Here is an 18,937-nt window from a genome sequence, read left to right on the forward strand (position 1 = left end):
GGTTTTGGGGCTGTCATGGAGGGTATTTATAGGGGTTTATGGAGGAAGGATTCCACAAGGGTTTAAGCTCTAATGCATTATTAATTTTCTTATAATAATGAAGTATCTGTTCTACATTGGTCAGAGAGCATTCCCCTGTTTAGCTATGCATGTGCACGTCTTGCAAATTCATACTTGGTATGTTTGGTACATAATGAGGCCTCTCATTTTGTTTTCCCAAAAGTGACGTGAAAGATGGAATGAATTCCGATTTGAACAAGTGGAGGGAAATCATTTCCGTATTGATGGTTAACCTTTAATATGAAACTATAAAGTGCCATTTCCGTATTGATGATTTGTACACTTCTTTTTTCTTTGCAAATTGCTAAATCAGGTTCTATTCACTATTCAGTTTATTACCAATTCAATGTTGCAAGTTAGACATGATTTACAGTTTGCAAAGCAGAGCACTCAGGATATTTAAAATACCATACAGGATGCAAAATAGGATGATTATAGTGCTAATATTAGTATAGTACTGGCGTGTTAGTTGTAACCATACTGAATTAGCCTTTTTCATTTCTGGAATTATGTTTCTGACCCATGTAGACTGAATTCAGGCAAGAGCTTGGAATGCTTGGTTTGTTACTAGTACATCTTACAAAAATTCGATTTTAACTTCAATTCTATATATGTTCTTCAATTTTTTTCTTCATATTTTCTATGCTGTCCTGCAATTATTGCATCTCCAGACATTACTTTCAGTTTCAGCTAGCATTTGGTAATCAATAGTACATGCTTAAAATACATACATTAATCAATATATTTTATGAAATACAACACCATTCTTTTTTTTATGAATGGCCCAGCAGCAATATTTTTCCTCTTTTCATATTTCTTGCAACACGGCCTAACATTTGTACTTTACTAATATATGTGGTCGTATTATTGAAGAATAAATATCCCATATGTTCCATGCCTTTCTCGATCTCTTGCCTTTTCATAATGCTTGGATAAGGTTATGCCATCACAAAATAAACAAATAAACAGAGAGGCAGCAGTTAGTCCCCTCATAATTTAAGCAGCAGCTCCTAACCAAAAACAAAAGAAGAGGAAGCATGATTGCTCCTCTTGTTGGCGCAGAGAGCCGCCCAACACCGTCCTCCATCATCCTCACACTGACATCACGCTCATCCAGCTCCTCCAACGCCCCGGGCCCGCCACCGGCGCCATTTCGGCTCATCCTGTGGCCATGGTAGGCTCGGTTCACTCACCAACACCCTGCTTCCTAATGGAATCGGATCAGGTCGCCATCAGAGAGTAAAACAAAGGCAAAGAAGAGCTCATCAGCCACACTGATGCGTGGCCTCTGAGTTGGCCAGCGCTGTCATGGCTAGCCGGTGGTTCAACCCCGTCCACAAAGGGGCGCAAAAGTGAGCGCCGGACAAAACAAAAACCCTGTCACCACTCCGGCTGGAGATCATGGCCTTTGGCTTCAGTTTTCTTTATGAGCGTGTGACGACTGACGACCTGTTCTTGTCAGGAATGTTGATCCATGGCGAGTTCTGGTGACAAAACAAAAGATGCATGCTTGAGCTATTGCGCCGACCAGAGGGTAGAATCTGAGGCGAATTCACATGACCGGCCGGCCGGGAGAGAAAAGTTGTTGCCCGATTGGTTGGTCACTTGATTGGATCCGAATCCGGCAGGTAGTTGGGTTGAACAGCCAGCCCATGGTTTTCTTGCACCTGTTGCCAATTCCATGGATGATGGGAGCTGAACTGGAGTCTCCTCGTTTCATGCTGCTGTCCTGGACCTGGATGCCGGATGCTTTGCTCCGTGTGCATCTACGTGGCGAGCTCGTGTTCTTATGTGCTTGTTTGGTACAGTTGGGCACCGCCCTAGCGTGCAATCGTACGGGATTGTGCACAACAAATTTCTAAGTAAGGATGTGCTGAAAATATCTGATCCGACGAACTAACTATATACTGTAGCATGCAGCAGGAGGAGGGTCACCAAAATTGTTGCCACAAGCCAATTAGGAATACTAAGGGCATGTGCTTAATTAGATGGTGTCCACATCTGACATCGTTATTAGGCATACCATATTTGCTTAGGCAGTAGTGTTTGGTTTACTGCTACAATTGTGGCTTGGTACACTTCTCTAAGCTCTGTCACCTAAGTGTGGTGAGCAAATTCTATTGTCAACTAGCCAAGTACACCTCAAGCATAGTTTGACAAAGAGACATGGCAACTTAAGGGCAGAGAACATGTCCTTAATCTTCACAATTCTGTCTGACAGTGTGGCCGTTCCGATCAGCTGGAAAACTACTTTGCACTCCAACTGATGCGGCATACAAGATCTACTAGCTTCACTTTTTTTCTGTTTATTTTTCGAAGTCATTCATGGCTAGTTAGCATGACCTGACCAATTCCAAGCAAGGTATCATTTCCTCCGATCCCTGGTCACTTGTAGCAGAATTTGGATCCTCACAAGAGGAAAGAAACCCCTGGCTTTTGTATCGGATGGAGTTCTTCAAGTGGAGCAGTTAGAAGCTCGTGCGGTGCAGCGTGATGCATGACTCGGATCTTTGTGTGTTTCCTGGCCGTCTTTAACCGCTTGTCTCTTCCAATGGATCCACTCATGTTAGTAAATCATCAGTTATGCCGCTGGTTAAGCTATGGTAGACGCTAGCTTCTATGGTTCAAGATGATCCTGGAGGACAGTACTATACAACTCCTACAAATTCCTTTGCTACCAATGGCTCTAAACTCCAACCAAAAGAATTGGCAATCACAATGTTACAGTGTAGGAGAGTGGGAGTAATTGGTCAAACGCAACTCTCCTAAGGGTCTGTTTGTTACTCCTTCCGTCCCAAAATAAATGCAATTCTAGAACCAAGCACGCAAACCAATGCTAGGTGTAAAATTACCAAAATACACTTTGTCTTTTATGATGAGTGGATAATGTTTTAGTTGTTTTTTTTGTGAGAATCTTCCAAAAATTGTCTTGTCTTTCGTGGTAGGTAGGTCAGGTTAGCAATTTTTGTGGGACAAATTTTGAACTCTATAGTTGCAATTATTTTGGGACAGAGAGAGAAGATCTGATTCTTCTTTGAGCGAAGTGATTCTGTGACTGAAAGTGAATCTATTTGATTCTCTAACATAAATTCTTAAAATCAAGATGGAGAATTCAAAGAATCAAGAAAAAAAAGCTATTTTCTTCAACTCCCAACCTCTTAGTTCGCTTCACAGAATTAATAGAAAATCACTCATCTCTGAAAAATATTTGGTAGAGCTCCTGCTCGATTTAGCAGAGAATCAGTTCCGAAAACTATGCCAAACGCACCCTACTTTCCATTTGAGAAAATTTGAGTGTCCTTGATGATTCGCAAATTTACTCACCTATATGTGCAAAAAAAAAGAACAATAAAGAAAGAAATCTTGTCAAGTAACTTTTTTTCGGACAATATTGTTGCAAATGCCGAATAATTTGATCTCTAGTTCTTTCGAATGGTACTAGAATTCTTGCATTGATATGTTGTTACGCTTAAAACAAATCCAGTGGTTGAGGCCAACGATGGCGGGGCGGTGGACGTACGTGGGCCTAAAACCAGGACGGCGCATGCCCCGCGTGGTGTCCACGTCAGATGTCACCATCCGCGGCCGGTGCATGCACAAGGTCACTGTCACTGCACACCAAAAATGACAAAATGACCGAGACACATGCTCTTGTTTGCACTCCCGTGCACCAAACATGACGAAATTTGCAAAAGCACAGATTGCTAGCCAAACCTCCTTGACACATACTCTAGGTGTGCTGCTAGCATGCTACGGCATCTTACCAAGGCTTCGTCTAAAACACTGAAATTTCTCAAAAATATTGCAATTGTAACGTAATAATTCAAATAGCACGTAAAAACTTTTAGGCATCACACGACGGAAAAAATAAACATTTTAGGCATGACACCATCTCACATATAGATCACAACCAGTAAACCAAACATTAAGATATGAACCCACGACAAAGCAGCGAATGAGTGCTTCATCTAATCACGGTGAAAAAGTTATTGACAAATCAAGTAACATCTTGAAATTCCTGGCCTCACTGGAATCCTCCTGATCCTTATAGAACACTCTCAGCTTATTTTTAAGTATACACATGCCTCACCAGTATAAATGTTCTTACTCAGATACCTGGTATAAACACGAAAAACTCATCGGAGGAAAGCCAAAGATTGAAACCCTATATTGACTGGTCAGGAGTTTGTTCATTGTTGACTGAAACAAGCAAGACTCCATGTGAAAGAAGCTCATGGAATGACGTCGATGTCCCTATGTTCACTGCTGCAGGAATTTGTTCAATGCCGTCACATCCAGAGCGGAGAATTCACTTACAGCAGTAAGCACCGCAAGCCCAAGCTTAATTGCATCATCCTTACTCGGCGCCTGTAGTATGGGCATATCACATGACATTCAAATGGTAGATTTGCTACATTGTAATGATTGAGAGAGGAAGGAAAGAGAGGCTACCTCAATGTTTAAGGGAAGGACAGGGTCATGGAGGGAGAGCCTCAACAGGAACCATCCACCATGCCCTGAAACTCTTACCTGCATAGTAGAATGACTAAAACTGAGCATCAAGTAGAAAGCATAGCTAATTTTCAGAAGAAAGATAAGATGTATCAAGATCTCCACAAGAAAGTTTCATAAGAAAGCAAAGAGTATTGGCATACGCCTTCATAATTCTTGGGGGCTTTGTGGAGATTTGGATCTTTGCCGATAGCATTTTCTAAATGTCTCAAAACTGCTTCCCCATAATCACGGAAGGACCTGTAGAGATTAAGTAATAAATTTTTAAAAATACTAAAAGACATATATATAGCTGTAGCTTGATATCATGGAAGGACCCATTGCGATAACATGTCAACCAAATGGAGTAAAACATTTAACAGAGTGACTGTGATCCATGTGCTTGTATTTTACTGAATTTTACAGAAAAATCTCCATCAATCCTCATCTAACACTTGTTTAGACTTGTGTAGCTAAATGTTATTGTACAATAGCCAGCTCCAACATCCAAAACAGTATCACCAGTCCTATTTTCATACCACAGGTCATTTCAACTAAATGTGGATATTTCCATGAGCCAGAAATGATGCATTCACAATCAGAGCATTGCATTGGTTTGCTATAGATAAAATCGTAAGATTAATAGATATACACTAATGACCAATGAGGGGGGCATGGGAACATTTTCTTTTTTGAAGGCCAGGAACATGGGAACTTGAGTTCTCAATTTTAAGATTGTTTGTTTGCCTATGGAAAATTCAAATGATATCAATCATCCTTCTTTCTTTCTTTTCATTTCCAGAAAAATTTCGCTGACTGCAGTTAACAAGACCATATCATGTTATCCGAGCTAATGGATCGCTCATACACATCACATATGTTTCTGTTTAAGCGCACAATACTTTTAAACTACTAGTACACACAGATAATGTCTCAATGAGAAAGGACCACAAGGCATTTGAGAGTTCACATACCCTCCTTTCAAATCTGCATGATTCTGATCAATCTTCAACCTTATCTCCACTGTCACAGCAGCTTCCTCAAGGCCCTCAACCAAATCAGTCAAAACTTTACTGCCAATACTTGAATCCAGAGTTCTGGCAGCAGCAAGTTTATTCAACAGTTTGACCTGAGGGGAAGAGAAACTTTTAATCCCATATTCCCAATAGATGCCCCATTTTCCCATAAAACCATGAAGCATAGCATGCCAGAAATTTTAAAACTACAAGAAGAAACTATCCTCACACATCTACAGATTAGAAAATGTGGTTGGTGCATATGAACTTCATGGGTTTAAATTTCTTGACCCGGTAATACAAGAGACTACTTTCCTCATGCATGAAATGTTGATGTGATTATCCATTATTCTGCCTTTATGTGGTTCGCAAAGTTCAAGTGTAGTAGAACCAGGTCCTTACCATAAGGTATGCTCCATCATCGAGCCAGTGGTTCTCTTTCAGCGCTCCATGGCCACTTGTTTCCATGGCCAAATGCGATTCCTCACCAATAGAATTCTGAAAAATTGCCATATTATAAATCCCATTTCACTGCTAGTTAAATTAGGAAAAAAACCAGGGACTAACTGAATTACATAGAAAGTGTAAACTAACCAGACGAATAGCCTCATCTATTACATTCTTGTACCCTCGCTTGAAACGGTGATGTTTCCCTCCTTAAGAACAAAATAGATAAGCAAATGAAAAAATAGATAAAGAAAGCACCATACAATAAACACTGCATACCAAGTTTGTTTTCAATAAATACAGTCAACCCATCTGAAGTCACACTATCTGTCACAACTGTAGTTCCTGGATGCTAGCACCAGAGCAACGAAGTAGTTAGTGGCGGGCAATACAGTAGAACAAAATAAAGCTGCAACTCGGAAGAAGAAAATCTTACTTCCTCAAGAACTATGGCAGCCATCAAAGCAATCAATCGGTTACGGTTCAACTCACGACCACTGGAGTCAACAGCAGCAGACCTGCAAAAGGCAAAGGATTTAAGCTCTGACCGATTAGACATCAGTGGAACCTCAATGGCTAGCTATTTTGCACCTGTCAACATCTGTATCAAATATGATGCCTAAGTCTGCCTTGTTATCAAGAACGGCTTCTGTAATGGCCTTCATTGCAGTTTTGTCCTCAGGGTTCGGAATGTGATTGGGAAACAAACCTGAATGTGTGATGTGTAGAAATGTGTGAAAGGCCAAAAGTATTATAGTTACAATAAGAAAATAAATCAGCTATTACCATCAGGGTCCAGGAATTGACTTCCAGTAGTGACAGCTCCTAATGGTTTGAGTACCTTATCCTGATCCAAAAATCACAAATAAGCTCACAAACATTTTTCTTTTGTCAATAGCTAAGTGTTTCAGAGTAACATTCTAAGTATTCAATGGACAGTTTTGTAGTGTATAAAGGGAAAATCAACCAAAGAAAATAGTGGAACTTCAACTTGGGAGATTAATCTAGGTGGAGATTTAGAAATGGATCAACATTGAACAAAATGAAATTCTTCCCCGAACATTTGAAAAAAAAATGCTAATATTTAATTCTTCACCAAATATTTGAAACAAAAGCAGTTCCACCAAACGGGATTAGAAGAAAAGCAGTTATCCAAAATAGAGCCTAATCAACATATTAAACTGCAGAGACGCGAGTTTGAAGTATTTAATAGACTAATCAATCATTTGATTGAATGTAATGAACAACAACACAACAAATGAACTAATGCTAAAAAATGCATGCTAGGGAACAACTTTGGCAGTATAAAACATTACCACAAAAAATCCACCTGCACCATTGCCTGCATCAACTACTACGTGCAGTCCCTCCAATGGTTTTTCTAAGGCCAAAGAAAGAAAAAGCATAACCATCAGAAGTTGCTTCATATTAATGTTTGATATTCAATCATTGCACAGAAGTTCACTATATATTTATATTCAATCATTTCACAAAGTTCACTATATCTATCATCCTCAAGGACAAAAACATGAACAGATAAATCTGCTGTATAAAGAAGTTCACAATATAAACAGCTACATAAATGGTGGAAATTGGTATGACATACATGAAAAATGGGATGGCTTCCACAAAATGTAAGGAGAATAACAAGTGATGGCAAATGATTTTCTACTGAGAAAATCACAATTATATAATATAATATAAACTAAACAATGAATTGGTATTGCCACAAACCGTAAGAGCCTGTTTAGATGGAAGGGTCTAAGGGGCTAAAATGCAAAACTAATTAAATTTTGTTTGAGCACACAAAAACAAAATGCTGTCATAAGTGTTAGAGTATATTAGGCAACTCCGGATATGGTTAGTTTAGGATTGATTGTAATCCCGGGATAACCTTCCTTATCTCTAAGAGAGGCTACTTGCACTCAAAGCCATGTACTCCTATATATTCGCCCTAGAGGCTCAATGCAATACATCCCACGCATATACCCAATCTTACAATAAGTATCCAATATATTGTAGATATTATCAGTGAATATAAAAAATTAATGCCAAGAAATCGAACTGGGACTAGTCTAGTAGTCAAAAATGAGTTTTAAAAAATAGCACATGAAAAGCACCTTTGCCTCCAGCAGATTTACGAACTGCTTGTACAAGATCAGAAGCATAAATTGACATGTAGTCCACACTATTCACAACTCCCCTAGAAGCATCCTCCCGTTCTTGCTGTTTACCATGTGCAGATTCCTCGTATATTTTAGAAGCATGCTCCAGGATATCTTTGATATCAGCCTTATTTAACCCACCATCACTTGTAAAAAACTTGAGACCATTTCGATTGTAGGGAAGATGACTGGCTGTAAAGAAGAACAATCGGAAAAAAACTTAGCTTCACTGTATAATTGCCAACCATTTTGGGAAGTGGAAATGAAATAAACACTGTTGCTTGAACAGGAAGCCACAGAAAATGAGCGCACATCCATGTGATAAATATCACAAATAGATGCATAATTAGAAATATTGTGCATCCATATAATCACAATATTATATAGATTTAGAGAATAATAGATAATCATGCAGCTGAACATCATTAATGTTGCATTTATCTCTCTTCTTCTCTATTGTGTATTCTAGTTTTTTAATCCAAAACTTTATTCTCCTGGCATACAATAACATTTAAGGAATGTTTGGATTGAAGCGAAGGAATATAACAAAAAGGTGCTGAACTGAGCATTGGATAACCTAGTAAAATGACAAGTAATACATGGATAATGCTAAGAACATGGATTTTTGCATCCCCAATAGGTGGGGGCCCAAATAAAACACCCAAGCATAAACCAAAATGAAGCAATCAAAGTAGTCTTGCACTCGCAGATACCGCACCAAGGTTCAGCAGTGCATAATCATATCTGAAATGACTTCAAAGTGGCAAGATCTAATAGTTGACAGAAATAGTACTCATTAGGAGGGGGAGGTTAAATAGGACCTCTCCTGTGACCTAATAATGATACTGATTTCTGGTTTGATATGCAAGAAGGTAGCAATGAGCCAAACGACACATCTGACTAAGTTCTATATATGCCTGAGTTAAATGAACTGGTATGCTTAAATCTGAAAATGGATAAAGTTATTTGTTACTCCCTCCATTCATCTTTGATAGATATATTTCAAAAACTCAAATGTTCATAAATGATAGATATATTTGCTATTGGCATGAGCTATGACAATAAATAGCACTAGTAACGAGGAGTTCCCAGTTAAAAGATTGGAGACCAACAAAAAAGTCTGTGTTGCACAATGTTCTTACGGCGTTAAGGCGAGTTGTGGCGAGTCACCACCGCCTAGCCGCCTAGGCGGGCTAAAACGCCTAGGCGGGCCAAAATGCCTAGGCGGGCCAAAATAGGGGAGCGCCTTGTCGCCTAGGCGACGCCATAAGAACATTGGTGTTGCATTTACTATATGATAAGTAAGGTTACTTTCCTTGGTCATTGTGTCAAGGTGAAATATAGTTATTAAAAGTGAATGCAGTGAGTAACTCCGCCTATGCTGACTGGAAGACTCTCTCCTAAGTCGTCTCAGCATAGCCGGTCCCAAGCCCGGATAAAGGAGGAGGGTTGCGTTAGGTTTTGGCAAACCAGCATAAAAATAGCCACTCTAATGGATTTGAAACCCACAAGAAACTCGTTGGGGCGTAACCCTCTTAGCGACGCGCTACATCGGAACCCGGGTGTGGTGATAAATGGGCAAGGGCCGGGTCGCCATCCCCCCAAGGGCGCGTCGTATCATGACCTGGGTACGATGATAAGTGAGCAAGGGTCGGGTCGTCACCTTGAATGGCGCGCTACATCTACTGCCCGGGTGTAGTGAAAAATGAGCAAGGGTCTTCGCACTTCCCTCGACGGGTGCGAAGGGTAAGGAAGCTAGCCGAGCCAATTAGGATTCGTATAGGTAGCTGGAACGTAGGGTCCCTAACGGGTAAGTTGCGAGAGCTAGTTGATGTAGCAATAGGAGGCGTGTAAATATTCTATGCGTTCAGGAGACTAAATGGAAGGGTCAGAAGGCGAAGGAGGTTGAGGATACTGGCTTCAAGCTTTGGTACACGGGAGCAACTCCGGGTAGGAATGGTGTAGGCATATTGATTGATAGGAGCCTTAAGGATGGAGTCGTAGAGGTTAGAAGGCAAGGCGACCGGATTATCCTAATCCGGTTGGTAGTTGGAGATTCGGTTTTGAATGTGATCAGTGCCTATGCCCCTCAGGTAGGCCTTAGTGAGAGCACCAAGATGCAGTTCTGGGAAGATCTAGATAGCATGGTTAGTACCGTGCCTACCAGCGAGAAACTCTTCATAGGAGGAGATCTCAACGGCCATGTGGGTGCGACTAATGTAGGGTTCGAGCGAGTGCACGGGGGTTTTGGGTACGGTAGTAGGAGTCAAGAGGGGGAGGATGTGTTGAACTTCGCGTTAGCCTACGACTTGTTGATAGCGAATACCGTGTTTAAGAAGAGGGAATCCCATCTTGTGACGTTTCGTAGTGGACAACACTCGAGCCAGATCGACTTTATCCTTGCTAGGAGGGAGGATAGACGTGATTGCTTAGATTGTAAGGTGATACCTGGGGAGTGTGCTGTCCCTCAACACAAGCTTGTGGTGGCGGACTTTCGTCTTCGGGTACGTGTCCACCGGGACAAACGTGCCAAGATTGCGAGAACAAAGTGGTGGAAGCTTAGAGGGGAAGCAGCACAAGCGTTTAAGGAAAGGATGCTAGGTGAGGGGCCTTGGGAAGAAGGAGAAGACGCAGATGACATGTGGCTAAAGATGGCAACATGTGTTCGGAAGGTGGCCTCAGAGGTGTTTGGCGTGAGTAGGGGAGGCAAACAGGAGGGGAAAGACACATGGTGGTGGAATGACGAGGTGCAAAGGGCTATTAAGGAGAAGAAGGAGTGTTTTAAGCGCCTCCACCTTGACAAGATTGCAGCCAACATCGAGGGCTATAAATTAGCGAAGAGGGTTGCAAAGCGAGCTGTGAGTGTAGCGAAGGGTAAGGCGTATGATGACCTGTATCAGCGGCTAGGCACGAAAGAAGGGAAGAAGGACATTTATAGGATGGCTAGGATCCGCGAACGGAAGACAAGGGACATCAACCAAATCAAATGCATTAAGGATGGGACAGATCGACTGCTAGTGAAGGATGAGGACATCATGGATAGATGGAGAGAGTACTTCGACAAATTGTTTAATGGGGAGAGTGAGGGCCTACCCTTGAGTTAGATGACTCTTTTGACGATACCAACAGACGTTTTGTGAGGAGAATTCAGGAGGTAGAGATCGGGGAGGCTTTGAAGAGGATGAAGGGAGGTAAAGCGATGGGCCCTGATGGTATCCCCATTGAGGTGTGGAGATGCCTAGGAGATAGAGCAATAGTATGGTTAACTAAGCTTTTTAATCTCATTTTTCGGTCAAACAAGATGCCGGAAGAATGGAGGAGAAGTATATTAGTACCTATCTTCAAAAACAAGGGCGATGTTCAAAATTGTACTAACTACCGTGGGATTAAGCTGATGAGCCATACGATGAAGCTTTGGGAGAGGGTTATCGAGCATCGCCTAAGAAGAGTGACAAGTGTGACTCAAAACCAATTTGGGTTCATGCCTGGAAGGTCAACCATGGAGGCGATTTTCTTAATACGACAATTGATGGAGAGATATAGGGAGCAGAAGAAGGACTTGCACATGGTCTTCATTGACCTTGAGAAGGCGTATGACAAAGTACCGAGAAATGTCATGTGGTGGGCCTTGGAGAAGCACAAAGTCCCAACTAAGTACATTACCCTCATTAAGGATATGTACAAGGATGCGACGACGTTTGTCCGGACATGTGATGGCAACACCACTGACTTTCCTATTAACATAGGCCTACACCAGGGGTCAGCATTGAGCCCTTATTTATTTGCTTTAGTGATGGATGAGGTCACAAGGGATATACAAGGTGAGATCCCTTGGTGTATGCTCTTTGCTGATGATGTGGTGCTAGTTGACGAGAGTAGGGCAGGGGTTAATAGGAAGTTAGAGCTGTGGAGACAGTACATTAGAGTCGAAAGGGTTCAGACTTAGTAGGACCAAGACCGAGTACATGATGTGCGATTTCAGCGCGATTAGGCATGAGGGGGGAGACGTTAGTCTAGATGGACAAGTGGTGGTCCAGAAGGATACTTTTCGGTATTTAGGATCGGTGCTACAAAAGGATGGCGACATTGATGAAGATGTTAGGCATAGAATTTCAGCTGGCTGGTTGAAATGGCGACAAGCTTCTGGCATCCTTTGTGACAAGAGGGTGCCACAAAAGCTAAAAGGCAAATTCTATAGGACAGCAATTCGTCCGGCGATGCTATACGGTGCTGAATGTTGGCCTACAAAAAGGCGACATGTCCAGCAACTGAGTGTAGCAGAGATGCGGATGTTGCGGTGGTTTTGCGGGCACACAAGGAGGGATAGAGTCCGGAACGAAGTTATTCGGGATAGGGTCGGAGTGGCACCAATTGAGGAGAAACTTACCCAGCATCGGCTGAGATGGTTTGGACATGTCCAACGAAGGCCTCCTGAGGCGCCGGTGCGTAATGGGGTTCTTGAGCGGGTCGATAATGTAAAGAGGGGTAGAGGTAGACCTAAACTGACGTGGGATGAGTCGGTTAAGAGAGACCTTAAGGATTGGAATATCTCTAAAGAGATAGCTTTGGATAGGAGCGCTTGGAGACTAGCTATCAATGTGCCTGAACCTTGAACTTATTTCTTTCGGGTTTCATCTCTAGCCTACCCCAACTTGCTTGGGAAAAAAAGCTATGTTGTTGTTGTTGTTGAGTGAATGCAGTGAGTACCAAAATAAGAAATAAGAGACATTGAAGTCCCAGCATTGCGCATACGCACAAAAACACACCCACACCATAGAGAAAACATACAGATTTCCTCATAAACATCCACTCAAATATTAGCAGTTCTGAATGTAATCAGTCTTGATTAGTTCCATGCCACAATTCAAAAAAAAAAAGTTGGCACATCAAACATGTGTTGGACCCCCAAGGTAGTCATGTTAGGAAATAACAATGACCAATCATGTTCAAACCAAATAATCGAAACTCTGACGGATGGGGAAAAAATCATGTTAGTGACAAAACTCATGTGGCAAGTTTGCATAACTTTGCAACGCCATTGCAATTTTGCATATAGAAATTAGTTTTAAAACGGTCTATATAAGATTACTAACCATACCTGTTATCATTATGGCTCCATCAACGGGTAAATGATTCCTCTCATCTATTGTAAGTGTACTGTTGAACATTGCAGGTGTCGAGGCCAATCTACATATACGAATAATCCACTGTCAGAATTTAAATATGTCCCCTTGTTTTAAGCCATTTATTAGGTAACAAAAAAATGAAGAAAAGATCAAAGCAGAGATGGTACTAAAATCATTTTGCATGGCTAAAATTTAGCATTGTAGATTACTAGATTCCAAAGAACTGATGAGTGAAATTTATCAGGGAAAAGAATCCACATAACAAGGGAATTAAAGAGAAAAAAATTCTGGGTGTCTAAATTTGAGTGGCCCTATGCAACGTAGAGAATCTTGCATAAAAATATTGTAATGTAACTAAAGATTCAACTTACCCAAACTGTAGGATATCATGTCCAGCCGCAGTGATTCCATGAGTAACTGCATTCTGACAACAATAACCTTTTAGTAGCTATAATAGCACCCCCAATAAACTAGGGCAAGTGTGTTGCTCAAACATCATAAACTTGTTGGATCTGAGTACTACTTGCCGCCAGGAAACAAATATTAGTCTGGTCGCTCGTCGCTTGATGAGTAAAAAACTTGACCTGCGGGGGGTATGTCGGCCCCCGGGCATTGACTAAGAAGACCTTCTCACACAGGCCAAGAAAACCCCCGAACCCCTGCCCCACCCTTACATATGGGTGCCATTGCCCGTACAGTAACCTGTGTGAGAGCGGGCCGGAGCTACCCGGGACCTATTTTCCATGTGCTTTCCCGTGTAGGCAGGCGAGGGGATTTTTTTAACCCCAACCTGAAATTCGCTCCCACCGGGTGTCGAACCCAAGACCTGAGGAGTGTGCTACTGAGGCCACCGAACCAAACTAGCTAGGCACCGATTCACGCTCGATGACTAATGAACAAGAAAATTGTGGGAGAAGCTCTAGACAACAAAAAAAAGGGTGAGTGACATTAGAGGACCCCTCTCCCTGAATGCATTGGACGAGTACCTTCAGGTATGGGAGCTATTAGAAGACATCCATCTCCAGAGATATCCATGACCAGCACACTTAGAAGCTTTCAGTTTCTGAAGTATATTCAAGTAAGCTAGTCTACAATACTTTATTGGGTCCATTAGGTTTGCATCTCAGAAAAGGATTTTTGAAGTCATGGGCTCGAACACAGTGCAAATTTTTCGTAAGGCTTGCCATACTTACAGTTGTTACATGGACAGATTGGCTAAGAAGGGGCTGCCATGTCCATCGTCTAGCCCACTCTGTGAACAACCTCCTGAAACTATCAACCATATGTTGACCTCCTATGTGGTTATAAGGGAAGTACGGTTCAATGTATTCCAGAAAATTGGCCTGCAGGATCTAACTCCACAACCTGATGCCACTACCTTCTTTGGCTGGTGGAACCAGGCAATCAAGATAGTGGATAAGGAGCACCGAAAGGGCCTCAGTTTGTCCTCAGTTTGTCGATCAATTTACTAGCATGGGAGATTTGGAAACACCACAAGGACTGTGTTTTCAAAAATGCTACCCCAAGCGTATCCTTGGTGCAGACATTAGAAGAGGGAGCTCTATGGTGCACAGCTGGGGCTCAGGACCTCCAGAGTCTTTTCTAGAGCCTGTGTCCTTGCCTTTTGGTCGCCTCCTTGGTTCAAGTGCGGCATGTATACTCTCAGTGCTATAGGGTGTGCATGGGTTTTCGGATGTGTAGCCTGTGTTATTGTACCTTTGGTGCACACCTGAGGCCCAGGGCCTCCTGAACTAAATGATGTGCAACTCTCCTACGTTGTTCGAGAAAAAAAGACAAACACTATTCATTTATCACAGAAGAAGTAAGCTGTTACAGCAAATACATGGTTATGGATGCTTGACATAACCCTGTAGGAGAAGTCCAAACTATACTAGATGAAACAGGACTTTGGTATCCAATAAAAGCTTAAAACATGTGTAATTTTGGTTCATAAGAATAATTAAATGAACATAAAACAGGATCCACCTGCAATTTATGGGCAGAGATTCGTGAGTCATGTCCAACAGAGATTCTTAAACGTCTCAATCCATCTGCTTCCTTCCTGTTTAACAGCCACGCAGCAAAAGCTGCAGCTATAGCTTCAGTGGCAGGTTCCGTGAGGTTGACAGGCTCACCTTCAACCCCAGCAACAGCAACACCACGAATATCACTGCCACACAAAACAGCCTCACTAAAAGCATTTCATATATAAAACCTTAGAGATGTACTTAACACAAACTAATAACATCTTTGAAGTATTTCATTAATTGACTCTTTAGAATTACCTTTTGACAAATGTTGTAGCCACTCGAACACAGCTGACTCGAAAAGCTATGATTATTTTTTAAGATAATGAGAGCTACTTTTAAATGGCATCAACTTTATTCTACCACACTTCACACTATGAAGGAACAATATCAGTTTGCAATAATTGCACTACTCGAAAAAAATCATCAAAGGCCCATCAAATAGATCACGTGTAATAAAATGATTCTCATCTTTGGTCCATGGAATGAAAAAGTATTGCATTTGATGTTAGGATTTACAAAATTGCAAAAGGCTAGATATACAAAAACAGAAAAGCAGAACGGATTTCAGCTGAAAGCACAGATTGCCCCTACCAAAGTGCTAAATAATTTAATTCATGTCAAAAGAGGAGTGGATCATAGCATAAGATAACATGCATCACATGTATTCCACATGCTAACACATGTTTTCATCTATAAGATTTCTACTAATCTAATGATCCTTGCATGAAAAACTGAAAGAGACTTAACATCATATCGTGAATATCTATGAAACTGTAACAACCTGCAGAAGAACAATGATTTATTAGTTATTACTCACATATATTTTATTCTTACCTTCTATACATATAGTTATAATTTTATTAAAAAATAGCACACAAAACTAACAGCATCTATATGAATTAACAGCCCAACAGCCCCTCCCCCTTGCTAGTAATGCACAATGCCTGCCAGAGCATAAACTCGACTTGGACCAACCCAAACCACCGTGAACAAAATGCAAAAAAAAAAAAACATGGGACCTCTGTCAAAACACCTGTAGAGCCTGTTTTTTAGATGAAGTATAATATCCGGCCTCTGCACCAGCTAAGGATGCATATAATCATTAAACTCACTAATTTCTAAATAGGTGCACACCAGTGCTTGAACCATGTTGGGTGGAGCCATGCACCTATAACTCCTCCATCATACAAATGGTGCTTTTGCAGCATTCAACCCTAATTTCTACTAATATATGTTTATAAAGTAAAATGAGACTATATCACTATAAGAAAATTAGATTCACAGAAAATGTATACCTGCCATTTTGAAGCTTGAGAAAATCAACTTTCTCAGAGGAAGAGACAGCACTGCCACCTTGAGCAGCTGCAATGAAGCTCCTGTAAGCAACTTTCCACACTTGGACATGCATGCATATTACAAATTACTAATAACCGAAAATAAGAACCCAAGCTGTGATCTGAGAATGATAATTAGACATCATCTGAAACAAAATATTCAAAATGAACCAGTGAAAAATTCTAATGCAATACTAGTGAACAATCTGATCAATGAGAGCCTAGAACACACCATTGCAGCTAACTGCTTGTTTGTCGAAGCTAGTCCATGGTGTCGTTGTGGTATTTAACCATTTGGCTGAAGAATCAGCCACTGACAATCTACATTCCTGGAAGGAATGCATGCTGCGGGTATTGCGGAAACAAAAGCCACTGTTATATCTTGTACCATGCCTAGTCCGTGGGTGATGTTGTGCCAAGAATGCATTTTTTATGGTCTTCGCTGATAATGCTGCACAAATTGCCAAATCTATCAGATCTCCCTCTAGTGTTAATTTAAGACTTCGTATAAGATAATTGTTTGATTCCATTCGTATCCAAATACCATGGATGGATGGCCTAAACTTTCTTCAACAAAATGCATATTGTTCCCTTTCTTTCTCAAATATCTTTTTTTTTTGTAAACTTGGGCACAAGGACTTGGGTAGTTAGGTACAAATGAGCTAATGCGCTTTTGGTTCGTGGGACATGGTATAACCTGGGTGGAACGGTTCACTTGAATTTGCACAACTACGAACATGTTCTTTCACCGGAGGCGAATAAGTTCACAATCTCTAGGATCAACGTCATGTGAAGGTTGAAGTGTTGATTTTGAATTGGCTATAATTGATCAACACAGAAAAGGGGCCTCATGTGTGACCAAGGACCACACATGCACCAGTAGTTTAGTATAGATTTTGATTGCTTTCTTCGGGACTAGCAGATTATGTTGATCCCTTATCCCACAATGCTCTGACATTACTGACATTACCCTATGATTAATGCTGCTTCTAACCACCTCGGAGCATTAGAAAGGTGCATTGAAAATACACAGTTACAGGTCTTCTAGTAAGACACCATCCTGGAATGTTTTCTTTAAACAAAATTACAGCACAAAAGGATGGAACAGGCAAGAGTGATGTTCAAATCAGATACATTTTGGTTTCACTTCAAACAGTCCCTTAATTTCCCGAAACATTTTGGTTTCAACTTCGAACAGTCCCCTAATTCCCCATACACCGTGAGTCGAGGGGCATCCCTATATCCCCTATTCAGCTACGATATCTGAAGCCGACGCTCGTACCCTTCCCGAACCTTCGGGGGGCTTACTGACAAGCCAGCCTATCCACGGGGTTGGTGTTCGCCTACCAATCGATTTAATCGAAAGAGCTGCACAGCAGCACGGATTGGAGAAGGGCGAGCGGAGGGGCGGCGGCGGAGGAGGAGGAGGAGGCGATGGACTGACCTGCCATGGCTGCGCGCGCGTGCGGGTGGGTGTGGAGGCGGAGGCGGAGGCGGAGGCGGAGGTGGCTTCGGCTTGAAGATCACTGGGGCGTTAAGCACGAGGAAAAGCGGAACAGCGGTGGAGGGATCGTTGGAACCACAGGCCGGTGGAAAGATGCTGGAAAATATTCGGTAAAAGTTGATGCGCCCCCACTTCGTACAATTTAGCGCTTCTTGGAAAATTTACACGGACTTTTACGACTAATTACAGTATTCAACAAAACCAGTTTATAAAATCAACTCAAGAACCCGCGCTAGTAATCCTAAAAAATCTAATAAAATTTTTGACTGTGCGATTAGAGATTACTATAGCATCACTGTAGCTAATCATCAATTAATTAATGTCATTATATTCGTCGCGAAAAATTGCACCCATCGCTAAAAAAATTTTACAAATAGATTTCATTTAGCCCATTATGCATGCACTAGAATACCCGTTCTAGAATTCTAGAATGGGAACCAAACGGGCCATTTAGACCCCTTCTTGATAAATGGACATAAAACAGGCCTTTTATTCTTAGTCCACTCTTTCAAACCGATTTCTGCCTAGTTCTCCAAATTGGAGGAATCTCCCACAATAGCAACCTTCTTGTAGAAAGTGTTCCTCCTGGGATCCTCGACACGAATGTCAACACTCGATAACCTATGAGCAAGGTGACTCAAGCTTTGGAACTCTTGCGAGAAGAACCTTTCTTTGATGCGAGGCATGAGTCCCTGAAAAGCCAATTCAGCTATTGGCTATCACTGAGTGATAAACTGTAGCATCGACTTCTGATGTCCCTAAAT

General features: G+C 41.5%; 1 protein-coding gene across 3 annotated transcripts; it reads right to left on the bottom strand.

The window, feature by feature from the left end:
• Positions 1 to 3,962: 3,962 nt before the first annotated feature.
• LOC120659928 (phosphomannomutase/phosphoglucomutase-like) lies at positions 3,963 to 18,274 on the bottom strand. 3 transcript variants are annotated; one of them, XM_039938196.1, is made up of 18 exons: positions 18,114 to 18,273; positions 16,902 to 17,120; positions 16,631 to 16,697; positions 15,292 to 15,475; positions 13,677 to 13,729; positions 13,278 to 13,366; positions 8,135 to 8,371; positions 7,331 to 7,395; positions 6,801 to 6,861; positions 6,606 to 6,723; positions 6,451 to 6,532; positions 6,294 to 6,366; positions 6,162 to 6,223; positions 5,970 to 6,065; positions 5,526 to 5,680; positions 4,716 to 4,812; positions 4,513 to 4,590; positions 3,963 to 4,428 (listed from the first exon to the last, which is right to left on the bottom strand). In XM_039938196.1, the coding sequence occupies exons 1-18, from the start codon at positions 18,118 to 18,120 to the stop codon at positions 4,321 to 4,323; spliced, it is 1,851 nt and encodes a 616-aa protein (XP_039794130.1). In that variant the 5' UTR covers positions 18,121 to 18,273; the 3' UTR covers positions 3,963 to 4,320. The 3 variants fall into 3 exon arrangements, 2 of the variants coding, with proteins under 2 accessions (XP_039794130.1, XP_039794131.1); XM_039938197.1 differs by lacking the exon at positions 16,902 to 17,120 and having other exon boundaries at positions 18,114 to 18,255; XR_005669285.1 differs by lacking the exon at positions 4,716 to 4,812 and having other exon boundaries at positions 4,374 to 4,428; positions 18,114 to 18,274.
• Between the last annotated feature and the right edge of the window lie 663 nt (positions 18,275 to 18,937).

This window comes from Panicum virgatum, chromosome 2N, assembly GCF_016808335.1.
Source record: "Panicum virgatum strain AP13 chromosome 2N, P.virgatum_v5, whole genome shotgun sequence".
NCBI classification, from domain to species: Eukaryota; Viridiplantae; Streptophyta; class Magnoliopsida; order Poales; family Poaceae; genus Panicum; species Panicum virgatum.